Below are 27,651 nucleotides of genomic sequence, written 5' to 3' on the forward strand. Positions count from 1 at the left end.
AAAATATTAAAAAATACTGAAGTGTCACTTGAGTCACACTAGTAAAACCAAGCGTCTGTTCATGATATAAATAAGTTTTTCAAGGACTTTCTTTGAACTCAGAGGGGAAATGGTGGGACTCTGCCTTAGGTGGCTTGGTCTATTCATTACCTAAAGTCAACTTTGAAGTGAAACTCCTCTTCCTAGACAACCCATATTCATGTCAGCCAGAGCTTTTGGGGTCCCTAGGTGATATTTTTGGGAAGGTAAATGCCATATTAGATGAATATGGCTAACTAAATTCTACTTGTTTGCTGGGAACTTTGTGCTGATCTGGGAATTGCATTGTGCTTACGTAGGAATGGCAAAGAGGATAAACCCTGGATTTTGTGGTCAAAACCCGAGTTTGGGTCTATTGGTGCAGCAGGTTGTAAACCCCGGAGGGTCGTAAACCACAGTTGAGGACAGAATAATTTTGAAGCTGGTAATAACCAGAATCTTAGGATTCTTATGAATAAAATGCAATTTTAGTAATGTTTTCATAAACAGCGGTAATGGCGGCGTTTTAGTCAACAGTGGCATTAGTTGCATCAAAATTGCACCACATTGGCTTTTAAATTACTCCACCTGTCTGTATGAATAGGATTTTCAATGTCGAGGCACACAGACAGCTGCTGCTAATGTTTTTTTTTCTCCCTATGCAGATAATGCTGGCAAATCTACAGCCATCAAGGCCTGGTTTCTGATGTAAAACGGTACCTGACCTACTGGCTCTGGTGCTACAAAAGGAACAGCTTTAATTACTAATGGTCGTGTTTTAGTTTTGTACTTGTTGATGTAAAAAATGTCATCTTAGAGCAGCGTAACCTCTGGTTCACTTCCACCGGCGATGGTACACCGGCTGCAATTATTTTCAAAATAATTTGTGTTCCTCAGTGGCAGCTTGCAATCCTGCCTTGTTAGCGCTCAGATAATTAGCAGGGGTCTGGCCCTGGGTCCCGCCAGCTCCCCCGCACCTCGACGGGCCATACCGGAGTGAAATAGGAATTGCGTTTACAAATCACACTCGATTTATTTGTAGGACTGTCCCTCCCTCGTATTAGGCGGGTGTAATACCCAGGAATTCGTGGACCAAATTCTGCCCTGGGTCGTTCCCCGTTCAACCCCTCGGAAGCCGGAGGGGTGACATGGAGGTGAAGTTGGGGCACGCTGCCGCGTCTCGCCAGTTATTAACTAAAGGATGCCATGGTGGCTGGTAAGGCTGATGCATTTGCCCGATGCTGTTTCACCGGCTTGAGTTTGGTCGGGATGATCCCGCTACCAGCCTCGCACCGGGTTTTAAAAGGGTTAAAGGCAATAATGGTGCCATTAAAAATCCAGCTTGCCAATGAGCTATTTTGCGTGAATGGTATAAATATAAGATACACTTGTCTGGCTCATTTGCAAGCATTCTTTCTGACTTCTTTCGCACAACTGGTGTTTTTGTGTTTAATTTAACAAGAAATGAGTAGTAAATGAAAGCTGCTGCCTGAAATCCCACTGTGAGCGTGTTTTGCACTTGGCTCCCCAGTGAAAAGGCAATTTGTGAAATTATGTGATAGAGTAATTAGATGAAGCCAGGGCTTCTGATTGTTGCCATGCTTATGTGGTAAAGGTTTGCTGGGGGAAAAAAAAAAAACCAACCATGGATTATTACCCTGGCAAGTTGGCTCAAAGCTTCTTCATTTATTTGTAAACAGAATATTTAGTGACCGCATAGGAAGTAGCTGTAATCACCAGCTCGTAAAGAAACCACAGCAGAGCTTTTGGATTTTTACAGAGTGCTCATGTAAAATTTAAGCTGGGAGGCAGAATCCCTGTTAATGTAATTAGGATCTAATTTACCACCCTTTGCACACAGATGTAATAATGTCTAGATATTTATTCTATCTTTAAGCACATTACATATACCTCAGTGCAGCAGTTACTGAACAGAAACAGGTGTGAGCACTTTCTGGATTCATTTTTACACTGTAAACACACAGCAATTTAAGGGGAAATATTTAGCAAAAAAAAATTAGGGGAAAGAATGTCTGCAAATGAGGCAGTAATGGACAGTTGCCCTTTATGTACTGATGGATTTCTCAATGGTTAAGTAAATTAAAGCAAATGCTAGAAAAATCAATAGGCTTGCAGAGTCTTGGTTGTGCCTCATAGACTTCAGGACAGAATGACAGATGTGGTGCATATGACCCATTTAAGTATTAATGCTTGGGAAATTGCCTCTGCGTGCAAGGTTATAGGCCTAGAAATATTGTTATATTAAATTACAGACAATAATATTTTTAAGTATATATGGAATTTATATGTTTCAGTTTAGTTCTTCGGCGTTACATTTGTCCTGGAAGATTAGTTGCGTAGTTGTTTCTCTGGAACAGTAAATCAGGTTTAAAAATGTTCAAGCAGTGAATTGTCTTTCCAGGGCTGCTGCGGACTGGTGAGCGTGTTGCATGCTATGGTGGCACGGCGAACGTGTTAAATAAGTGCCATGTAGCCAATGTGTTCACTAGCAAATGTAGCATATAAGTGAGTCTAAATTAAATATCATTAACAGGCGGCTTTCTAAATGGTGAGAGGGCTTGCGTGATACATAGGGTCGCTGTTAAATCGGGTTATTCTGTATGATTAAACACAAAGTAAAATACGAAGTGCGTGGTTGAGATGAGCTAAGTAAGGTAACCACCAAGTCAAATCTTTCTCACCATCTTCCGCACGCGCCGCAATTGGAAGGGGTGAGTTTGCATGGGCGGGATGAGTAAAAACTGACCCCGCGCAAAAATTCTCCCAAAATAGAGACGTTATGATTAATCCAACCGGGCAGACTAGCTCTAGATGAGATAGTGTTTGCCATCGCTGATTTCTGTCATTTCTCGCCGTACTTCCACCAAGGCAGCGGGGAAGTAGACCAAGTTAATTGTCTCTTCCTGGCATCTCTGGCAGGAGGACCGTGAAAATAGCTGCGGCCCCTGATTTTGGTGTCGGCGTGAAGGCAGAGCAGTGTGTTTGCCGTGTTTGCTGTCAGTGACAGCCCGGTGTACCTTGCCAGTTATCCTGACTTCACCCCAAATGCCTGTTTCTGTGAAGGGAGGGGCGGATGCATTTTATATACAACTCCTGTGTTTAATATTAAAGGGAGCTTGAGACTTTCATAATAACATTTGTATTCCTTGCTGAGGCCCTTGTATGGACAGTGTCATCGTATTCCTTTCAAGCATTAATTGTCCTGTTTTACTGCCGTTTATGCGACAGATATATTTTCTTTTTTTTTTTTTTAATTTCTTGATTATCTCTGATATTTGAAGTCTGGGTACCACTGTCTCCTTTCTGGCTCCTCCCTTCCTTGCTTTTCCTTTTCCCTAAAGCTTGAAAACTTGCTGGGGAATAAAACAAAGCATCCCCATGGGGTGTAAGAGCTGCTGCTGAGAGTGCCAACAAAATGATGACATTGCAGAAGGGCAGATTATTACTTTTGGGCCCATTGAGGACATATTTGCGTATTGAGGCTGGATGAGAGCGACTGGTGCTGAAGGCTGTCAGGCCGGGGCTGAGTGATGACAGACCCTTGTCATTTGCCTGCATCCAGCTTCATTGCTATGGTGACAATATGCGGCGATGAAAGTTGCCGCTGAGGGTCGGACAGCATCCTTCATGGTTGCCGTAGCCAGCAGCATCTTTGCGGCAGCGCGTTCGAGCTGCTGATGGCCCTCGGTGTCAGAGCGGCACCAAATCTCTAGTGACAGAAACTCCGCGCAGGTTTTCGTGTACGCGGGGAAATCGCTCCTGGCGCCGTCGCCAGCCTCAGCAACTTCCTGCGTCGGTGACAAAAATTGTCTTTACCTGTTTTAGTCATTTTTATGTGCCTCGTGGTGGATTTCCTTGATTTATTTTGTGTGACACACAAGCTAAGATGTATTCTGTTTTTACAGCCTGGCACTTACCTGCATGGTGGCACAGGATGGCCGCGGTCCTCCTCCCACCACACATAAAGCAAACATATTAATCAGCATTTAGGTGATGACCGCTTTCGTTAAATATACATGTGAGGGGCCCTGGTGAACGGGCTCTTTTGTTCCTGGCCAAACCAGAAGGGATCAAAGGTCAGCGGGAACCCAGAAGCCATCAATCAGGGCGGGTTTTGCTGGATCCCCGGGTTGTCAGCTCTGTAGTCACCCCTGGCAACCCGAGCTGCTGCCCGCTTGCCTTCCCCACTGCCTGGCGCAGAAGCGGAGCATCCGCTCTCCCGGTCACCGAAAAAACATGCCGACATGAAGTCAGCATTTGAAATACAGTGCAAGCGTCGCCGTGCACCTCTTTCTTTGTTATCGAAGTCATTTGAGAGCAAGATTAGAAAAAAGATACGTTGGCTTTGTAGCAATCATTTTGCAGCGTTCACCTTTGGGATGCATTTTAAGGCTGCAAATTCATTTTTGGTTTAATGGAGGCAACTCAGAAAGAAGCAGCAACATGCTGCTGAAACATGCTTCTACACTTTTGAATATAAGAGTACACTTTTTAAAAAACTTCTGGTATGGCATTTATTTCCTTTCAGGAGATCGATTTATTTTTTTTTCCCTCTCCCTGTGATGTTAAAGTACATTTGGCAGTAATCAGTTTATCCTTATTAGAAGCCATGGTAAAAGGCATAGTTGCTGAGTCAATTCACTCCGTTTACTTCCCCTATTGAGCCTTAATGTGTCCCAGTCCCCACCCCTTACAGTGAAAACATCATCAATTATAGGGCTGACAGGAGCCTGGGACTCGGTGTAAGTTGCTCCTTGGGGTTATTCATCTTGCACCAAAAAAACTGGCACTCAGCAACATTCCTCATTTCCCCCTACCTAAAATGATTGACTAAACAGCGGGGTGAATTATCAGAGGGAGGGGGGGAAAGGGGGTAAAAATGAGTTTGAATACGTCAGAGGCAACTTTGGGCTTATACGGCAGGAGAAATAGAGCCATCAGCTGACGTGCAAGCTTCCCACCGCAGTTTAATGTTGCCGCTGAAGCTGGAGGGAGACTCAGTTATCCTTCAGCCAGACGCCTTACGGTGCTGCTTCTCGTGGCCTGACCTGCCAGAGCTTTTCTATTTTGGCACCCGTGCTGGAAAAGCAGCTTCAGCGCTGGAAAAGCAGCCTCGACGCTGCTGCTGTGGAGGTGTGCTGGGTGCCCAACCCTCTGTCAGCTCTTTAGGGTGAAATACATTTTAAAAGCTACTCAGTTTGCTCCAGTTTGATCCCACGATACGTATATTTGTTCCAACTGCCCTGAATCCCCTCTGGAGGGAAATATTTCACAGCAGGATCTTCATTCTTAAATGTGATATGGCAAAAACTTTTTCTCCAAAACCTCCAGAAATACAAAAGCACAGAATAATATGTGCTTTGTTACTGTCACCTCCCCTCCCAAGTAAACAAAGCAAAAAAAGCTCAGCCAGCCGAGCGAATCCAAACATCAAAACCTCAAACTTTACGGTTATTTAAATTTTCAAAGTTATCTTGAAGAAAAAAAAAAAAAAGACTCTGCTTCTCTTTGCCCAAAAATATAATGCAGTCACGATAAGGCAGGAGAAATTCCCTTAGCTGTACACCTGGCTTGTTTTTACGCCCGGTGCTGCGGTTAGATGGTTGTCTAAATAAACAGAGATTAGGTGGAGGGCTTTATCTCAAAGCTGGCACTGGTTATCACCCTGCTTCCTCCCACTCCCTCCCTCTGATTGTGAGTTGTATAAGAAGACTTAGCAAGCAAAACTTACAGCTGATAACCTTTGAATGTTAGTTCAAGGAAGCTGTGCCATAGTTACAAAAAAAAAAAAAATTAAAAAAAAAAAATCATGCAGACTCCATCGCAACCTATTCGAACGAGCAGTAATTTGACCGTAACACTGATTTAAAAAAGGAAATACTTGGTAAGCTTTTTGCTCCGAGAGCCCTATTTGAATTTGTCCTGATCGATAATTTTAATATTTGAACAGTAGTAGAAGATGCCAGGAATGAACTCGTGTTTGTTCTTCAAATCATCTCTCTACTGGGGGGGGTCTTATTTTTAATTTGCTTTAACAAAGGGAAGCTGTAATGTTTCATTTGGAAAAATTGCTCCACCCCTGTGGTTGGGGGTTGAATTGATCTTGACGTAGCCCTGGAAGAAGCCACTGTTGACATTTGCGTTTGACGGTAAATGATATGTATACACCCGAGCACGGGACATTAAAAGAGGCTGCCAGATAATGGGCGGCTTATGGCCCTCCGTAAAAGCAAACTCCTCGTAGGTCTGCATGGGGGTGAAATCAAAATACATCTTTTCTGAGTGTATCTTGGCGTACTGATGGGTGACACGCAACATGCGAGGAGGAGGCAAAAGGTCTTTGGGGTCCTTGCAACATGCCTTCCAAAAAAAAAAAAAAAACCCAAAAAAAAACCCCCAACCCTGCAACCAGGGAGAGGAAGGAGGGGGAAGGCGTCCACGCGCTACCGCGAGGCAATGTCATCATGATGTTGGGAAGCCAACTCACAGTGAGTGGGTGAGCGCGGGCATCTCTGCCCTTGTCGTTCGGATTACCGCAGTGCCACGCGCCCAGTTACACAGTGCGTAAAGGCGAGGGTTATTTCTAGGACAGATAATTGAACATTAATACTCGTTGACATTGTCGTAGGAATGATATGTCAAGCTGACAGGGCCTATGTGCTTACATCTGCTGATCGGCTGCAGACGAAGGGGATGTTTGGCAGATCAGACCCGGGGCCTTGCTGCCACCGAGCCAGGGATCATACAGCTATTAGTCATGGGCTGCCATCTTGGGCCCCCTTCCCTAAAACAGTGGTGAGGTCCCTGCTTTTGGGGGTGGAGGGTGTAGTTGCATCTGTGTGCATAAAGATGTATATACGTGCATAAAATGTGTTAAACAAGAGCATCCTTAATGCTGCGTACGCATGAGTGCTGCCGTTGTCTGAAACAACTGTTTTCAATCTACCAACATAAAAATAAAAGAAAGTGGAGTAGATGAGAAGTTCTTCAGAAGGATTGAGAGCATGATCAAGTTTGATGAGGTGTTTCTGATTATTTCTATCTTAGGAATTAACTGACATAAAACCAGTAGCAGAATTAGCGTGGGTTTTTTTTTTTTAGCATCTTTTTTGTGACTCACTTCATCTGGATGTCAACAGACCCTTCAAGGCAGCCTGCTATAGATAACGTAGGTACATTGCAATCACTCTTGTCCCCTCCCAGCCAAAATCCCATAAACTGTGGCTTTCAATATCATTTTATAACAAGTCTTCAGAGAGCTAAGGCCTTTGTCACAGTATTTCTACAGCCAGACTTTGCTGCCCAAGTAACTGTTCAGAGGAACGAGAAGCAGACGGAAAACAATTACAGGGGCCTCTGACACTGGAGTCAGTTCTACTTTCTTAAAATAGGGCTAAACATCATGTTTGTAATGTCTCGCGTATAGTTTGGCTCTGCATAAAATGCTATAAAATAGGGCCCTTGAGAACATCCATTATCACATTTTGGTTAACATCACAGATTTTAAAAATCCCAGTTGCACCGAAGCCATGAAATAAAGCTTTCATCTGTAAAGATCTAGTTTCTCTTTGTTATTAAAATAAATGAAGCCATTAAACAAAATATATGCATATAATAGTCAAGTTCATAATTTCATATCATCACTTTTTTTTTTTTTAATTGGAGCAGTCATCTTAGAAAGGTCTGTGTGTAGAACAAGATAAAATGTGCCTGATTGCTCTTTCTTACTTTGTAACGTGTTAGTGGTGACATTTTTTTGGTTCGTAGCTACTTTCATTTAGGTCTTTCTAAAAGAAATGTGGAGTTTTGTTCAGAAAGAAGGGGGAAGCAGAGATGGGGATTTTGAGCTTGATATTGAAAAAAATTAATTGATTATATGTAATTATCCTTACAAATTATTAATGGCCATCACATCATAAATGTCCTCAAAGCAACATGCCATCTCAACGCTTGTGCTTCCAAAATACGTTGATTGTCTCTTTTATGGTAGTGTCTGTGGAGGCATCCACAGTGCGTGATGCTTGATGTGCTCGGTCCTTGAAGGAGACCAGGCAGGATCTGACGGAGGGGATGCTTGGGCTGGGGACGGGGTGGGCACTGGCTTCTTGTAGCTGACTCTTTTTGGATTTTTGAAGAGCCCCTTCCAAAAAACCCCTGTCCTGGCCTCATCCATCATCCTGTAGAAGACACCCACGGAGGATCTTGCCTTATAAAGATGAGGGAGGACATATCCTTTAGGCACCCGAGGCTTTGGCTGAGTTCGCTGGAGCTCATCACCGTATCTGTAGTTATCCTGGTGCTACTTCAGGGCTTGTCCCCTAGCATCAGCCACCACGGAGTCCCGGGAAGTGCCTCGCTCCATGAATGTACAAAGTTGAGTCCCACTGACCCTCCATGAATATGGGCTTTAAAGGGTTTTGAAAGGCAGGCAAAATCGGTAGAGAGCTGCATTGACTTTGGAGGGGGAAAAGGTTATTTTTTATGGGAGGGCCTTCTCGGTCCAAGCAGGTTGCTGAAAGGGAAGAGTCACATCGTGGAGACCGTCCAAACCTTTTTAATGAGATTTTTATAAGGACAGGAATCAATACGTAGTGAACTTGTGGGCAAATGCATGTTAATTTAGGGTTGAATCTGGAGATTTGGGGGAGAATTGGGATGTGCTTTTTCCTGGCTCTCAGGAGATATAAATCACACTTTTTTTAGTGCACGTCCTTGCGCATATAACTATCATCCTGGGAACACATGTCTATTTTATTCTTAAATTCATTAGCATTATCAGCTGGATTTTCTTTGCTAAGTAGGGTAAATAATTAATTAGAGCAGTTGTTTTCTTTCAGAGACTTCTTAATTCACCTCTCGGAGTTAAATTTTAGCCCAGCTTGGTCAGAAAATCTGTATTTCTGCACAGGTCCGCACCTTGAAGCCAGTCAAAGGGATTTCACACACTAAATGGGTGTAGATAAATGAATTCTCTAGTCAGAAAGCAGAATCGCTTAGTCAAGTTTACCAAGTTAAAACTTGGCTGTATTATTCATATATGCGATCTTACTGAACTTGGGCTATTTTAGCAGAAGGGAACTCACTAGAGCTAAGGACCGAAGGAGGTAATTTATGAAGGACTCTCATTTTAAAGGTAAAAATAATGGAGAGTGAACTTACGGGGATGTAAAAGCTGGGATGGATGAAACGAGACTGCCTGAAATAGCTTGCTGGGTGTTGGGAAGTGAAGCCCAGCTCTAGCCCAGGTAAATTGCATTTGAATTTCAACCTCAGATGTGTATGCACTCCTCTTTGGCAGATGTTGAATTGATAATGCCTGTGTGTTAAAGAATTCTGATTGTTTCTTTTGCCACCTTCGCAGCTTATGAAAATGCAAGTAGACCTGCCTAATGAATATTAATAAGAGTGATGGCTGGATAACATATAAGCCTGTGGCTCTTTGGAGCTCGGATGGGGTTAGTTGGGGATTGTTGTGGCTGGGAATTTACATGCTTTTTAAGAATAAACTTCCCGAATGCTTTTATATTCACCTTTAAAAGCTGATGTTTGTTAACAGTGGAAGGCTCATGCGTGCATGGGGTCTTTTTCTTCTCTTTCCTCTCTCTAGTGAGATTAATACTACAGACGAGTTCTCCGTGTTTTCTAAAAGAAGGCAATTTATCAGATGAGGAGAGAAAGAGGCCCCATCTCTTAAATTTACCTTCAGTCTAGAGTTAATTATATCGATGGCAACGGTTTATTTTATTTTCCTTGTTTATTTTTGCTTTTTCCCCCACCCCATTCTCCCGGGCAGCTGTGGCAGTTGTTAGCAGGACAGGGAAACGACACTGATGAATTCTGGATCTCCAAACGTCCTGCGAGGTTTTAAAGTACATTTCATGCAGTTAGTTAATAGGGCAGCTCGTTAGGCCCATCGATGCGGACCTCACACATGGAAGTATAATAGCAGGGAGACGGTATTGTGGAGTGGCTGGAGGAAGGGAGGGCTCCGAGGACCCGGCTCTTTGACCAGAGCCACACGGGCAGGAGGTACTGCCACCTCCTCGGAGCTCCCGGGGAAGCCAACGCGGCCTTGGGGCTTGATGGCTATGCTGGCAACTTCCCTCCGTTTTTGCCGGAGCAATCCAATCCTCTCCAGACCTTCGTTTACTCACCCATTCTGCCTGTGTCATAGGTCCCATTTGATCTGTTGTTCTTCCCCCAGACCCCGTTCCCAAAGTCTGCTAATTATGCAAAAAAACAAGGCGGCTTTTTTAATAACTTCCTGCTCATTGAGAGCTGCAGGAGCAGACTTGAAAAGAAGGACTCAAGTGGTTCAAAACTCAAAAGGCAAATAGAATCAAAGGGATGTTTATTTATTATTTTAAAAAAACCCTCTTCTCGATTGCAGGGACCTGTACCTTGACTTTTGTGTTGCTGTGCGAGATGAAGTTGTTTTGCAGAGCAGTGGTTTGGGGCATTTCCCGGTGCTTGCAGGTGATGCAGCAGTGAGAGGGGGGTTTTGTACGTGTTCCAGGTCTGGAGATATTCTTGGAGGGTTTCACGAAGGCTCAGTGAGGACGATTTAATCAAAGCTGAGTGATAAAGATGCTTCTGCATTGCCATTGCTGCCAAATATGTAATAAAACTTACTCTGCATTCACTTTACAAGTAAATTTATTCTTTCTAAAACTTCGAAATACGAAGGAAAGCCCCCAACTTTCAAAAGAGAAACACTCACACTGGCGCAGCGCATTTTCTCTTTTGCAAAAGACCTTTTCTTTCCCTTCCCTTGTCATGAAAAAAAGGCTTAATTTTTTTTTTTTCTTTTAGCCAATATAAGGGGAGAGGGAAGAGGGGGAGAGTCATTAAAATGCAGTTCTTTCAATTACGTCCCGTTATTTGTCATCTTTATTGCTTTTCTATAGTTTTCATTGCACCTTTAATAGTACGCCTGGTCAGAAAAGGTGAGCTGGAATGTGAACACACTTGGCTGCCGCCGTCAGTGCCTACGAGCTGTGCTCGAATCCCTGTCCCTGTAGATTTTAATGTCCCCGCAGACTGCTGGCAGCCTGCTTCCAGCTGTGGCAGGCATGATGCAGTGAATTGCTTTTGAATGTTCTTTACTCAAATAGGCAGTAATTACAAGCTTAAAGAGGTTTAGTGGTCCAGTAAACTACATAATCACCCCTGAATTAGCCTGGGCTCATCAGTTGCAGTCCAGCAACCTCAAGACTGCTGTTTGTATGCAGGCTTTATCACGTAGCAACCTGAGCAGCAGGTGTGGAACAGCAAGAATCCCCCATAAACACAACTGTCTACTGGGGACAATGATCTCTAATGAGATGAGGCTGCAGCATCACTGTAATTTAAGTGGGAAAATTAACGCCAGAGAATGTGTGCTACTTCCAAGAGTCTCTGCTTCTTCAGAGAATGGCGGTGTTTCGCTGGCTTGGGTTTTTTTTCCTTTTCCCTCCTCATTTTTTTTTTCCTCCCAGATCTTTAAATGCGTCTTTTTTTTTATGAGGAACACATTGTGGTTTTGCTTATAAGTTGAGTGGGCTTTATTCTTTTACAAGGATACGTTGTGAATATTTAATGGTGGACGGGGCATCTGTTCAAGGACTTTCCATGCCAACAAAGTGGCGTTGCAAAATAGCAGCTTTATCTTTTCATTTCCTTCCTCAGTGGTGGTTTGTTGGTTGGTTTTTTTTAAATAGAAGATGTTCGAATGTAAACCTTCTTCGTCTTGGCGTTGGAGATTGGCACCTCAAAGCGGTGGTTGCCTTGAACTCTTTTTGGTCCCTCCGTGAGAAAAGGTGGCCGAGCTTATGGCAGGAAGCTTCCCAAATTACTTGGTGTCTGCTCCGAAGGGTGTTATCACCCCAGGAAACCTGCCTAAAGCTCCCGCTCCCTCCGAAAGCTGGCGGTTGATATTAGGGACCTGGCTGAATACAGCAGCCCTCCATTGCCCCCGGGGATGGAGGGTAGGGGAGGTAGGTGTAGGGGAGCGTTTTTATCCCCTGGTTACAGACGGAGCTCCTGATGTACCGAAGGCAGCCTGAGAAAGAGAGCAGAAAGCACAAATAAAAGCTTTCAGCTTAGCTCTGTGGGATTACAACCACCGGCGCTGGTGTTTCCCAGCGATTGCGGAGTTATTTCCGAGCCCACCTGTTTAGAAAGTCATTTGAGGTAGATAAGGACAGTGACTTATTGCTGAGAAAAGGCTTCTGGTTAGGAGATATTTACCTGAGCTAATCTGTCTTAGGCCAGCTCTAAAAACAACAGCAGCGCTTTTATGGAGTTATCAGGTAGTCAGGATTTCCTTTAGTGTGCCGGGGACAGGGATATTTTTTCCTCCTTTCCCAAAGCCGCTCACCTAGGAGAGGCTGGGGTTCACCTTCCTGCCTTCCCGCAGCCACCTGATAAAGATGCCAGCTTAACTGAAAAGCCGGCTTTCAAGGATGTGAATTTTAGCTCTAATGTGGTTGGAAGTCGGATGATGCATTTGCTCGGTTCTTTCGATGTCCCTTGGATGTAATACTTCATTGTTTTTGGCCGTGTGCTGCCATGAAGAGAGTTTTGCTGATCTTTTGGATGCACTTTTTCTTTTGATTACCCTGTCCTTGGTTATTTTTAGTCTGTGCTAGAGAGAGAAAGAAAAAAAAAAAGAAAAACAGGGCAGAGGGTGGGAAGGCGCATCGCCCATGTCACATTAACACGACTAATCTTGAAGCTAGAGCAAAAATACCACTTCCTAAGTGTATCAAAAGAAGTTAACATGTGTGTGCAAGTACTGTGTGTGTGTTTCTACGTGCACATACATAGAGGCACTAAAGGAATGTTTAACATGGGAAAAGCTCCGCTCAATTACCCGGGTATGGCATGGGAGTGTCTACATAGACTCAGCTTAAAGTGAAAGCTGGTGGGAGCCAGGCTAAGCTCCAAACACTGAGGTCTATCAGAGTGTCTCCAAAAGGAAATAGCAGAAGCACCATTCCTTGAACTAGCTAAAGCTCAACTGGAAAAGGCAGTGGGTAATAATATATGGTATGGAAGGAATAATATTGTAGCAGCCAGGGGATGGATTAGATGAGTTAAAAGGTTTTTCCATTTTCTGACTTCTGTAATATCCTGTGCAAGGGATGATCTGAACTTTTTTTCCTTAATGAGTGCTTGCATTATGAATAATTTGATGGGGCCACCAGAGAAGTATTGGCAGCGCATCCCAAGCCATACCATGTCTCTCCATCAGCCTTGGAAAGGATATTTATGTTAGCGAGTGCCAAAACTTGTTCACAGACAACTCTTGCAAGAAAATTATTTACAAAAGGGCAAATGGGAAAAAAGAGAAGCACAGAGCATTTTTTTCCCCTGGCATAACTTTTTCATTAAAAAGTGTCACTGCTGCCAGTACCTCTTGCCCCCCTCGTAAGCCCCCGCAAATAAAAACATCTCTTCCACCCCCCTGCCTGTAAAACCAATCCAACCCCTGTTTGATCGGGTTGCGCTGTGAACACACGTTCAGATGTTAAAACTTCTGGGGTATTGGCTCTGTATTTTACACCCTATGTTTGCCTTAGGAGAGTCAGATTCTGCCTCCTTTCCTCACCTTTTATTTTTTGGCAGGGTTGCCAAAGCAGCCTGCAAAACCTTTTGTAAGGGAAGTGATGGGCAGAGTCTCAGACCCCCGGCTCGGAGGATTTGGCTCATGCAGAAGTTGAGCGGCAGCGTATGGCCTCACTGTAGCAGTACAGGGATACAGCGTCTTGACACCTTGCATATTTTGATGCATTTTTAACTTTACGAGACTGAGCACGCCTGTTGATACTGCATTCATAGTTTGCAGTTCAGTAACTCTGGCAGCACCAGGATTTATTAATGGTAATGCTATGCAAAAAATCTTACCACGGGGATATTAAACTATTATAATAAGTTGAGGAAATATTTTCTTTTGAAAGAGGAAAAGGCTGGCTTTGTCTGCAGCATGACTGTGTCATATGGACTGCGTTTTCTTGCTGCCCTGAAAAAGCAACAAGGAGTTTTAAATGCCAAAGCCAGCTCACACTTCAACAGCATTATCAGGCTGACTCATGCTCTCGGCCAAGGCAAAGACTGTGCAAACTTTGCACAGGCTTTTTTTTCTTCCCAGCCTCATAGATGCATTTCTAATAAAACAACTTCCTTCTCGGTGCTTAGTATTTCCTCCGACGCGCAAGCCGGTCCCGTGGGATAAACGCGATCGAGTTTGCAGCTTCCGAGTTGATTCCTTCCCCCCCAGCAGCTCATCTCAACTTGGCAACTTTTTACAGCCTCGCTTGAATATAAAGCAGGTCGCAGGGATGGTCTGTAAACCGATTCACGCAGCCTGCAAAATCAGCAAGGGGACTGAACACGTTCTCTTTTTCACTCCCTCTAAGTACACCGGCGGCTGATGAAGAAAGCGAGTTGGAATCTTGTGACTTTACGGACAGTGATCCAACCTTTTTTTGGCTACTTTGCGAATGCGGGTACCCCCGTTATTCTTTCGGAGGTCGGCATGTGTGAGGATCCAGGACTCAACTGCTATAAATTCAAGCTCTGTTCTTAGACTACACCATGCACTGCTTTTGTAATGCAAATGGCAGGCACAAAGTGTCCCTTTGATAATGTGCAGTCAGGAGACAAAAAAAGCATTCACTGCAACAGTAAAACTAATTCATAAAGCTGAGAGACAATAGGAAAGCATTATGGATATTAAAAAAAAATAAATTATCGTAGATCAATTTGATCACTAGTGTAAACAGTTCAAATGCAAACCAGGAGGAGGCAGGGGAAGGGGAGAGACCCAAACCGCTGCGCCGCTGTGTTAGCTAACCCTGGACAAGTTTGGATAAAGCCAGGATTCAGAGTTCAGCATAAAGCCGATGTGCAGTTTGTCTGTGGAGCGCTGAATCTTGGCCTGTATTCAGGTTGCTGAATTAGGTGTAGGCTGGGTTGCCGTTCAGAGACAAGAAAATCATAGTGTTGGGGTTTTTTTTCTTTTAATTTTGAGGTTAGGAAGCAGTTAATAGACACTCCTGAGGGCATACATTTTGGAGGGGTAGTTTCCCTCCATCACCTACCGGAGTTTAGCTCAAGGTCATCTTGCCTCGGTGCGTTACGCAGAGCTCTGGAGGAGGCAGAGGACTGGAGGAAGGGGATAAAAGGACTTCCGAAATGGTTCTCCCGGCACGGTCAGCCAAGCGACAGCGTTGCCGCGATAAGGGCGACGCTGGACGGTTGCCACGACATCCTTATAACATAACGTGCAACCTTTTGCTTGGGGTTTGCTTCTGCCGCTGTGCTGTGGCAGGGCTGGTGGGCAGCATTGGCACTGAGGCAGTTCGGTGCCATGAGGAATTAGTAATTTGGGGGGGGTGTGTGAGAGAAGGGGTGGTTTTGCCTCCCGTTATCTCAGCAGTAAGCTCTGGGTAGGATTATTTTCATATTTTTCTGTGACCATTACGATGCGCTGCTACGGCGGGCAAGGCAGAGAGGGAGGGAATGTTATTGATAGCGGTTTACAGATAAGATAAGGTCTATCACTGTCCTGGCATCCAGCATGTGCAGCCTGGGGTGGAAAATGGGAGGAAAGGAGTACATTTGAACAAGGGATATCATTAAGAGACAAACTTGGACGCTTTCCATCTGTATCTACTGGAGACTTTACCCACTGGCTGTAGTCAAAGGTGGTTAAAAAAAAAAAAAGTCTTATTGTTTGTTTTGCTAAAAATTATCTCGGCTGCATTAAAAAGGGGCCTTTATTAAGACTGCTGCTCTCTAAATACCATTCATAAAACAGTGACGAGAGAATATGATGGAAAGTTACTTTTTTCTCTCTGTCACTTTGATTTCTTTGTTACTGCTAAAACGACTGCTCTGACTCATATTTTGCATAGTTATTTTTACCTTTTCAAATGTTCCTTAACTGTTCATATTACCCTGGGCAAATCCCCCAGGGATAATTTTCATTTGCATGCAGACTTTGATGGTGTTATTAAGCAATCACTTTCTGTACTAAGTCATTATTAAAAGTAATACCACAGAGCCTCAAAAACACATTAATGGTGCCAAACAATCCGCATTTCAGCGCTAGATTTATGGGAAGGGAAAAGCACTCGGTCTTATACCATTCGGGGGATGCTGCTCTGTAGTGCTGTAGCAGCAGCAGCAGACATGATCAGAAAATACCGGAGCCAGATTCAGAGTCCTTATCTGTTGTCAGCCTTATTCTTTCAAATGCCTTTTTTTTTTTTTTTTTTTGTAACCTCCCTGCTTCCTACTTTTTTTTCCCCTTGGATTTGCCCTTTTCCTCCAGCCTTGGCAAGAAAGCCTGTCTGCAGTCTTCCAGTATACACAGGCTGGGCTGGTTCTGGGAAGGAGGGTCAGCCTTCCCATCTGTAATCACCATTTTATGGCTTTCACTCGAGGTGTTAATGCAGATCAAATGGAAAACACTCCAGCAAGAGGGTTACAGCTTCTCGCGCTGCCCCGTGTACGGTCCCAATCGTTAATTCTGATTATAAGACCTAAAGGTAATTCTGTTTGCTCTCCTAATGCATTGCAGCTCTCCCGGTGGTCCGGCGTCTCTTTTCTCCAATTCCCATCTTGATCAATTGTTTGCAAATAATTAAGCTTTTAAGAGATAATGGTAGGAGCTAATGTACACAACAAAGTAAAGGTCTCAAGTCACTGTTTATTGAACAGTGGTACAATTTGCTTTGATATCCCAAAGTGATCCAGAGTGATAGGTGGACTTGCCGACTGGAGTCAGTGCAGTGGTTTTAGACACATACGTCCATATATATTTATGTATTTATAGATTTCATAGAATCACAGAATATCTCAAGTTGGAAGGGACCCATAAGGATCATCAAGTCCAATTCCCTGCTCCTCGCAGCAGTACCTAAAACTAAACCATTTGACTAAGAGATACATATATTTATTTTTTAATATATATTTATATGTATATATTAGACGTATACACACAAATATAATATATCTGTATATGCAAATATATATACACTGATCTCTGTGCATGTGTCTTTATCCCTTTAAAGAACCATTAGAAAGCTTTTGGAAGGCACCTGCCGTTCTCGCACGGGTGAAATAAAGACCAAAAACAACAGTTTCGACCGAATTTCCTATTTCTTCATAAAATGGCAGTTCTCAGGGTTTCCCCCTTTCTCTCTGTTGCAAAGTGATGTCTGCCTTTGCCTGTAGCACAGGCCTTCCTAGCCCTGTGGGTGGAAATGCAACAAGGCTTTGAATGTTTTTATAGCAACCTAGCCTGTGGCATGCTGATTCTTTGTCAAGTCATTTTTATTTTATTTTATTTTTTTTTTAGCTTACAAAGGAACAACTCATACGATCCACAGAAAGCTTATATAATAAGGATGCCCAGCGTTTAAGATATTTTAAACCACACTGAATCACAGTTAAAAACCCTGCCGCATTGTGAACCTTTAGCTAAGAGGGATTAGCTACGTGAAGTCCTGGCTGTCATGTGATTATGGCAATTATAGATTTATCATGAAATTAAAAGTTTATGCTGTGCTGGGCTATGAAAAAAAAATAAAATCAGATGACCTTAAACATACCACGATTTGAGGAATTTGGGGGTTGGGACTTTTAAAGCAATTATTTTTACAGTGACTGTATTATTCTGATGGCTAATTTTATCCAGTCTTGTCTATTTGGAAAAAAGTCCAGAACAATTGAAAATTGCTTAATGGAGACAGAGTTCTCAATTCCAATAGCTAGAGGCTGTCTAGTAATTATTGCTTGCTGCATGAAATTAGACACAGTTTGTTCAATTACTTAAAATTAGATCACAAGTAAGGTGGCAAAGTGAAATAAGAAAAAAAAAGAATAATTTTGTCTTCGCTTGATAGCAAAGTAATGAAATGGGAAGTAAGCTATAAAGATGAAAACATTACAAATCATCTCTGTAGGGTTTGTTTTTGAAGAGAAGCAAAATGTTATGTTCAGATAGATGGACGTAAGTCAAGTATGACTTGTTTGTTGTGGATGCACATGTATATAAGGCGGACGATAAAATTCATGTTGTATTTTTTCATGTGTAAAATGCAAAGCGCTCGTAAAAGAGAAGTAAGATCCCTTTCCCTGTGTCCTCCACATTGCAATTCTGGAGCTGTTTCACGTACATGCAGAAAATACAGGGGGTGGTTTCAGGTGTGCAGGTTATCTGTGGGCTTACTGTCAAGAAGCAGAATTTTTAAAAGAATAGGGGGTTCACTGCCATTTTTTGGAAAAAAAACCCTGTCTTTTGGAGCTGATGGTCACAGCTTTGAAATGGGCACGTTGGGCAAGGGGAAGTTACCGCAGTTACAAGAAAAATCACTAATTGGTAAAGTGAGGTGATGCAGGCATGTAACATCAGATTATGCTGTTTACAAGAGTATATAAAATCTGCTAAATAGTTACGATACCAATAAGATTGCTGAATTTTACGAGGTTTTAAATTCTTATGCTTTACAAGGTTTCGGTTTACATCTCATGTAATATTACACCAAAGAATACATCCAAAGAATATGGGAATGTTTTGGGGAGAAAAAAAGGGGATGTGTGTATAACAGCAAATACTTTGTGACAACCAGCTGCTAAATGGGATGTTGGGATAGGTTTAACAATTTTGTCAAATCATCTTAATGAAATGTTATTAAGTAGCTTGGGGCAGACCAGATCTGAATCCGATGTCTACTGAGATTTGGGTGTCCATGTTAGGAGCCAAGCCAGATCCTCAGACCAGGGTTTTTCCTGGGAATTTTTACGCTTGCAATATTTGGCCGTCTTCTTTTGGGACAGTGGCATTTCTACATGGAGGAAAAGGACAGAAATGATATTTCTAAATTTCAAACTCGGATGTGGTATTTGCTGTTGATTTATTAAGCAATCTGTATTCATGCAGAAGCAAATTTTCTGAGAAAGCAATCAAGTTCTCACAAGAAACTTATGATTGAATTTTAACATTATCTTCAATTAAACCAGTATTTATTTTCTGTCTCTTAGGATTAGTGCAGCACAGCTATGTTAATGTCAGACAAAAATGTGCTGATCATTGACCTTGCGTTGGCCTGTGTTCAAAACCCAGGCGTTTGTTTATGTTCAGGATGCTGATCTTATTTGCAAATTATTTTGGGGCACTGGCAAGATTTGTCTTCACTATCTCAGAAAACATCAGCGTGTTTTAGTTTGAGAGAGAAGTGCTTTATCGCATTCTTTATTGTTCTGTGAAATACAGGAAAAGAAATAGTCTGTGATTTGACTCTAATCAGTCATTCGAGACAAGTGCAAAAACTTTCAGCTAATGCAACAAATATCCTTCTTGAGTATCAAGGTACTGCCAGTATCCTAAGCACTTATTTCTCCACTTCACTAATCTTTATAATTGGCTTGTCTTTTACTGCCATTAATTAAGTGATGTAGTAGCCCATTAATAATTATAAAAGAGTGACACACCTCAGCATTTTCACCTTTCGGTAATAGATGTCACACTTCTGTTTTGGGTTTTTTTTTTTAATATAATTTAAAATAAAAAGTAGGCCGAAAAAGCATTGTTTTAAACGTATATATTTATTTTGGTGTCTTATAGCACCCTTACCCTTCAGAAGAACAGAAAAAGCAGTTGGCACAAGACACAGGGCTCACTATACTTCAAGTGAACAATTGGTAAGTAATTTTCCTCAGTGTTTCTATACGGCCGCTGGCACCCTCCGGCTAACGCTTTGCATTTTTGAGGACACACCTTGCCCCTGTCTGCTCCCCCCCCCCAGCAGTTTATCGATGCGAAAGGGATATAGCCGGGCGAGTGGTTTCAGTTATGGGAACTAGGAGGTTTGCTACCGCAGAAAACAAGCCATATTTATTTTACCATCGCTTGGGCAGATTTCAGTGTTATTCGCATTTGGGTACCAGTCCTCCTTCTGGCTGAGGATGTGTCTTCTTCAATGGGAAGCCACATCCATTTTGAGAACTTTGGTCTTGGAAGAGCTTGAGATGTTGGGTGAAAAAAAGGGGCAATTGGCGCCCATTTCTGCAGAGCGTATTGTTATTTTGGGCTGCTGTCATCTTCTTTTTAAATGCTGTTAAGTGGGGTTTTTCTTTTTGACTGACATCCTTCTATCTCTTTACCGGTTTGTTTAAAAAGTCCAGGTTTTGAAAGCTTGAATAAACTTCGAGGACAACCTGGCTTTTTGCTGCTGAAGTACGGTGTGGAGCAATTTTATTTATTTATTCCAGCTAAGGGTTGCTGGAGCCCCTGATCTGTTGTAGTAGCGATTTGTTTGAAGGAAATTGGGATCCGTGCTGTTTCTGCAGTGATTTTGGGTTGCTAACTGTCTGATATGTGGTAAAGGCAACCAGTGAAAATTACTTGTGATTTAAGTATAGAAACACAACAGCGAACCCTTAAAAAAAGTTTGATTTATTACCCTTTGTTACTGCATCAAAATGCAGGTTTCTTCCACTATCCCAGAACAAGTGTCATATTTGAAGTGTATTGCAATCTAATACCTTGTAAAACTAAGTGTATCTAATTAATTGTCCTAATATTTTTAGATTAGTGTTTATGGTGGGAAACCTTATCCTCTTTGAAGTAATACCCAGAAAATGGCCAAGGCAAACGGCGAGCCTGCTGGGGAAAAGGGAGGGAGGAATGCCAGTTTGCAGACAAAAGTATTTTTTTTCCATTCAATAAGTGTCAGAGATTAATATTACTGAAGCTCTGATTACATGGCCTAATCCATTTTAGTGAATAAATTTGGTCTTGATGTCCATTGCACCTACATTAACAAACCCTCCTCTCTTAGAGAGAGTAGGAGCCTATGGGAGAGATTTCAGATATATTAAACCCCATTACAGAAAATGTAATTTCTGTCAATATAATCCCATGTATTCTTCGATTTAGTACTTTAGAGATAACAAGCTACTTACAATATATTTGCCTTTGGAGGATTAATTTACAAAGTGCACTATCTGGGAGACGCAGGCAGGCTCACATAAGCATAGCTTGTAAGGGTTATCAATTTCTGTGACCCCACAGCAGCCTTGGGAGATCAATTTTTTGAAGCCCTTTAAGACACTGAATAAAGGAAAATACCAAATACTTAGTGCATGTGAAGTATGCTTCCAAGATACTTACTTTAAAATGGAGGAATAAAAGGCACTAAACATAAAATATGTGTTAGAAGGGAACGTAACCTGCGGTGTTTTGGCTTAGCCAGGAAGAATTAGTATTTGCTTCAGCTTTGCGTCCTTCAACCTTCATCCGGACGATACCCTAATTTTTATGGTTGTCCTTCAGTTTAACGATAGGCACTTTGGCCGGTTGAGAAGCTGTGTATGTGCGTCAGGGGTTTTATGTAATGATGGGGTGGAGCAAGCGTGTGCTGCGTCAGAGGGGTCCTGGAGCGTAGGATTCGTCATGGGCAACTGTCAGTTCGGGATGGTCCATCAAAGATATTTTTCGAGGTGATGAACATGGGATGCTTTGAAGTAAAGCTGGTGGAAGTTCTCCCAAGTGACTTTTCAGGGTGTTTTTCAGTACCCATTTCGCCTTGGTTTTGAGGAGTTTTTGCTTTGGCTTTGTGTCAGATGTGTTTTTATAAGTTCCTTATGTGCAAGGAGAAAAAAAAAAAAAGAAAGTAGGTCAAAATACATTATAACTGAAGTCTTGTGGATGTAGGGCAGGCTTCCTCTGCTTGAGCTAGTTTGGTAATTCTGCTGTGGTGTTACAATTGTATAAATTATTGAGACAATTCCCCTTCCCAGCCCCACGAAGATTTAACACTATGGAGCTGGTCGGGGCTTTTTTGAATAACAGATATCCCTATGTGGTGGGCAGAGATGCCAAAATACGGTAATTCAGCCCCTACTTCTTGTAATAGGTGCTCAGGAACAAGGAGGCTGTGAGTCTGCGGCTGAGCGCGCAGGCTGCACGTGCACACTTGCATCCTCAGGAAACATCCAGCCACGAGGTGACCAACAAGCTATGCATCCCCTCCCAAATCCTGGGGATATTGGCAACCCTCTCCCAACCTTTTCCTGAATCCCTTTTCTTCTAAGTTGGTATCCAGGAGAAGAAACTCTTCTTCCCTAAATGGTTTGCTGCAGGGAAGAGCTAACGTTTTGTTCCTGGTTAGCTTTGCCTTTCTTCAGTGGGCTCATAAGTCATTCAGCCACGACTTGCAAAAAATTTTGCCTTCCTCCTTAGATTCTTCCAAACTTGTTAACACACATGTAGATTTTTGTATTAATGATGAGTCATTGTAAATCACTGTTGCAGAGATTAAATAAAATGCTGAAGGGCAGGCTGGGTGCAGATCAGTCATAAATTATTGGCAGCAACACAGCATGTGGGAATACATGAAATGTGCATGAAAAACATAAACTCATGTCTGGTAGCATGGTCGTTAGCCCAGACTGGGAATGCTGGATTTTCTGGATGGAATTAGAAGTTTGCCACAGAGCAGTCAGTGAAGAGAGCATTTGTTTTCTGCAGATTGAAAGCATTTGAACAAATTTTTTTTGTCATATTTTGAATGCCTTTACAGTATGTGCTAGTTACATACTTCAGTTCTCTGCCGTAACGGAAAAAATGGTGCTTTTCACATACGGTCTGCCCGGTGTTCGGACTCCCCGGGTTGATGCACACAACTCCTATTGACGGTGGAGGAGTCACAGGAGTGGGGTGATGATGTGAGACATGCCAGAAAATGTATCAGTGGTAGGGCACATGTCTTTAAAAATACCACAGTTTTAACTTGACCCTTTTTCTTGGGTTGTTTTATTTTTTATTTAAAGCAATGAAATAATCCACATGGAGGATTTCCCCCCTTTTTTTAACAAGTGACAATTTTCCTTGCAAATCACTAGCGTTGCCCTTCAGGACCATCTTTTTGCCACAGTTGGATGTTTCTGTCGTGGGAAGAAGGAGCCCTTACCCTGTTGCAAAAAAAAATATCTCTGTGCTAAGAAGGTGGCAGAGTTCAAGATGTCGTTAGTCTAAATGAACCCTCCAGGTCTCGGTCTTGTTAGTCGTTTAACCCCGCAGCAGTTTGGGGTTTGAAGCATGGTAACATGAACTAGAAGGGGCACTTGTATGATCTTGAGAGCGTTGCATATATGGACATGGAAGGGACCTGACCAAGTACAGGTTAATAAGGTGCTTTTCCCTGGTGATAAAACCTGTGATTGAAATATCCAGGAGGTGTGATCCAATCACTTCTTACCTCAGGCAAGAGCCAGCCAGGCTATATTGAACAATCTATACAATTTTCTTGTTTACTACATCCCAGCTGAATCTCTTCCTGTTAAGAACTAATGGTAAATAATTACTCGTGGTACTCTACGGAGAAGAGAGAGCAATTCTTATCAAGGGCTGCATTAGGTGTCAGATGCTTGTTTATATTTTAGGAAAGTCAAGGTAGACACAGATAAATGTCTGTATATTTGCAGAATAATGTGCCTATATAACCTCTCTGTATGTGCATGTCTATATGTGACTATCTCTCTAAACAGAGTTGCATACAACTGCATTAAAGTGATCGTAAAAAAAAAAAAATCGGAAAACTGAAATCCTTAAAGCTCCAGCCTTCTATTAGGTGTTTCCATTCTGCTTTTTCCAAAATACCCTTGTGCTATCTAGGGCACAGCCCAGACAATGATGGAGCAGCTAGTCAATATTTTATCTTCCCCTCATTCTTCAGTGCTTCGTTTGTTGAGCTCTATTCAAGCCATGCTTGAAAATGGAATTAATAATTACTGCTGGGCTTTCCTATGGCGCTTACTGCTGTAATACCCAAGTCCTCCCCTGACCTCCACTTGCCTTATATGCATACAAGGTTGTGGGTCTGCATGATATTTTTACAGTTCCTCTGCCAAGAGAGAGAATAATGTTGTCCCAGTTCACAGGTGAAGAAAGGAAGCTCAGGGAGGTCCAGGTCCAGCACAGCCACTGGTTTTGGGTTGGTCTGGGACTGTGAGATGACTCAAAATAAGAGCACATTATCCACATTTCAGGTTAAATGACCATCGAGTTCAGTAGAAATTCCGAATTTTTAGTGCCTCGGCATCTTACATTGTCAAGCTCCAGTGCTGGACACGAAGGAGAGACGCAATAAATCAGTAACTGCTGGGGAAGAGTTTGGGTTTGATGTTTTCCTCGGTGGCTGCCAAGCAGCCAAAGGCAGACACAGAGCTGAAAATCTCCTTCTCCAGTGCAGCGTTTACCTGCTTCAGCCAGGACTGCTTTGCTTTTCTTGCTGTTTGCTGCCTTATTCATTCAACTTTGACAAACTTAATTTCCTGTAGAAATCAATTTTTCTACATTATAGTGCCCTGGCTTGTTTTTACAATAAACATAACTGTCATTGGGGTGGTTGAGGCATTGGGCCCTATCAAAAATTGTATTACGACCTGGTAACCAGACTGTTTGCGTATAAAGTAGATTAAAGAATAAGGTGCAAGCAGCTCTAGTAATACAGGTTCCTAACTCTTGAGTTCTTGATTTTATGACTTTGGCTTCTTTAAATGTCAATTTTGTGTTTAATTTCCTAGGCTTGCAAAAAAAAAAAAAAAATCAAGCCCCAACCAAACACACTGGAAAAAATGATCAAATAATGTAAATTTCCCTAATCTCATTCTTGGAGACAGCTGAAGTTATTTTTGCTGAAACTTTATAAGGAAGAAATTAAAAAAAGACTCCAACCAGAAGATGAGTTTGAAAAATCTGAGATGGGTTTGCAGTAGGAAGACCAGACCACCTTACTGTATGTGGCACAGCCAGCTCAGGGCATAGACGCCCAGAAATACTTTATTACTCTTTTAGCCCCATCACAACTCCGCTTGGGCAGGAAATTTGCTCCTGCCTCCATTTCTTTGCTCGTGGGTAACCACAGCGGCAGAGCTTTGCTGCTGTAGTGGCATGGGGCAGGGGATGAAGCTCTTTGCCATGGCACGGGCGGTCAGGGTGGCGTGGCGGGGACCGGAGGATTTTGCACTTCTCGTGGGGGACCGCTCCCCAGCACCCAGCGATGAACGGGGAGCACCACTGCAACGGGTGTCCTTCCCATCTGCTCGCTGGTCATGCCCAGCCCGGCTTGCAGATGGCAGGGTGTCGGGTGGAGCAGATGGGGGGGTGCAGATGGGGCAGGTGGGCAGGATGCAGATTGGGAGATGCAGATGGGGAGTATGGGAGAAGATGCTGATGGGGCAGATGGGAGATGCAGATGGAGGGATGCAGATGGGGGGATGCTGATGGGGTGGATGGGGAGGATATACAGATGGGGACAGATGCTGATGGGGCAGATGCAGAAAGCCCCTGCCCAGCCCTCCTCAGACATGCAAGGGAAGGAGGAGTGACTGCATGGCTCTCCGCCCTGCCACCTCTTGGAAAACAGTCCGAGGCTGTTTTCCCGCTGTGATTTTTTTATCATAGCATTCCTGGGGTTCAGTGCATCTAAAGCACATCCCAAACACCCCCAAATCCAAGTGATAATGTTGTCCTCTGATTCCCATCTGTTGAGCCCCACATCAGCCCCTTGAAGGGCATGGAAAGGCTCTCTCATGGGGCTGGGCATCGAGCATAGACATCAGCTTCACTCAATTCCTTTGCTAAGGGTGATACTCACCCCGAGCGAAAGGCCAGCACATGACCAGCGCACCACTTTAGTCCCACTTAAGCACTATTTTTAGGGCATAAGTGGGGGAGGAGGCTGGCAGGGAGGGAGCATAGCAAAAGCAGGTGCTGGTCCTATACGCAGGGGTGGATTTTCACCCCCACTGCCTACCAAATCACGGGCTACAATAAATAGGCAAGCTATTCGGTTTGCCACTTTGCAGAGTACGTCACACAGGGGTTTTTAGTCCCGGGCGAGTAAAATATCTGCTTGTTTTCAGATGTATCTATTACTGCTTTTGTTGCAGTAAACAGATTAAATGAGAAAAGGTCAAGATGCAATTTGAATCTGTGTAAGAACATAACAAATACTTTTCTCAGTAATCAGATACAGTAAATACAAGTACTTATTTACTTGTAAATGTTAAAACATTCACAAATTATCCTCTCAACTTCAGCAATACAAACTTAACCATCAGATTCAGGAAACTATTTACTTTTCTTCTTTATGTGATTCAAGAATACGTGTACAGATGTTATTTAAACACTGTTTTGTTAATGGGAATACATGTGAAAGCAGGAAAAAATAGAAATAAGAAAGAATATATGTTTCAGGTTTAATGAATACATGGTGTTATTCTAGAGTAAAGTAAGACAGTAGGTGTTCGTGATGTGAAAATCACCCCCCACAACCCCCCTCCCCCCACAAAACCCCAAGAAAACTATTAAAAAAAAAGGAGCTCACTGGGTGAATTGTTATACCATTTGAGCAATTCGGAATATGTGCAGTAAATTAGCTGTTCTAAACGTACCATGTGCCGGGCTTTTCAAGCAGATTTTTACATTTATGTTTTCACTAAGTCTTAGCTAATTGTTATGCCTTTCACCTTGAATGCCAATTGTAATAATAATATTACATCTGTAGTCTATTTCTCTGTTCTTAAATTACAGCAATCAGGAATACTCACTAGGTAAAATCCTGTATAGTTACTCATAAGAAAATATTGAAATCAGACGAAAAAATGTTTAGCTTGCATATTGCCTTAGACAGCCCTGGAGAGCTGCCAGGCAGCCAAGGTATTATTAGAAAAGCTGAGCAAATAGCTTGCAGGGGGAAGAGTTGTGAATTTAGAGCCATCAGGTACTGTCGTGTCACTGGATTTTAGGCTGGTATTTTTTTTAGTTCAGTAAAGCCATTTAAAAAAACCAGCCTGGTAGTTTAAACGTGCGGGATTTGGCTTCGGTGTGCGGGTTTAAGGAGCAATGATAAGTTTTGGCACGAAACACGAGTGTTTTTCCAGAGGGGGCAGATGCTCGTGAGGAGGTGGATAAAGAGGTTTTTTGGGGAAATTCTTGCCTTGGTCTCCAGGATTTCAGGTGGAGCAGAGGAAGGGTGTTCTCTCTGGAGAGCTGATAGACCCTGACAGTCTCCGCATACCCCAAACCTCCCCAAAACAGGGGTCATGACATCCAGAAGCACCAGGGGAGGATGTTTCCCCTAACCATTGCTCTAACAGCCCCTGGATTCAGGCTGGGCAAAACCAGCAGAGGAAACACCATTTATCTCGAGAACAAACGTGGAATCATTTTGCACAAACTAAGAAACTAATTAGTGGTGCCCTGAGCATTCAGCGAATAAAATAACTGGTGTTAGTTTATTCACACAGATGCTTTTTTGAGAGGGAGAAAGGTCGGTTCCCACCGCAGAGCATCATATGGTGCAGAGTTTACCTGCCAATAATCTTGTCTAACGAAAGGCGCTTGGCGCTTGAGAAGTTAATACATAGACCAAAAAAATCCTGTTTTCCTTTTGGACTTCCATCCTTTTCTGGGGTGTTTTTGTACCTGCCAAACTTTTTGTAGTTGGTGCATTAATATTCTGTAACGAATGCGCTGTCAGGTGTCAGGGAAATAAGATGAAACGGCGTAGTGCAAACATTCACCGCTTGCTCTTTTCTCTGCTCCTGCCCTAG

General features: G+C 42.8%; 2 protein-coding genes across 10 annotated transcripts in view; one reads left to right on the forward strand and one right to left on the reverse strand.

Annotated features, from left to right (window-relative positions):
* LOC142601226 (uncharacterized) overlaps nt 1-27,651 on the reverse strand; it is a 409,261-nt gene that overhangs the window by 283,090 nt on the left and 98,520 nt on the right. The gene's annotated exons all lie outside the window — the stretch shown is intronic.
* MEIS1 (Meis homeobox 1) overlaps nt 1-27,651 on the forward strand; it is a 212,431-nt gene that overhangs the window by 169,258 nt on the left and 15,522 nt on the right. For all 9 annotated transcript variants that reach the window (XM_075749706.1, XM_075749709.1, XM_075749707.1 and 6 more), the window contains one exon: nt 19,655-19,731. In XM_075749706.1, coding sequence (XP_075605821.1) covers nt 19,655-19,731 — 77 coding nt within the window. The remainder of the gene's footprint in view (nt 1-19,654; nt 19,732-27,651) is intronic.

The sequence above is a fragment of the Balearica regulorum genome, chromosome 3 (assembly GCF_011004875.1).
Source record: "Balearica regulorum gibbericeps isolate bBalReg1 chromosome 3, bBalReg1.pri, whole genome shotgun sequence".
NCBI lineage: Eukaryota > Metazoa > Chordata > Aves > Gruiformes > Gruidae > Balearica > Balearica regulorum.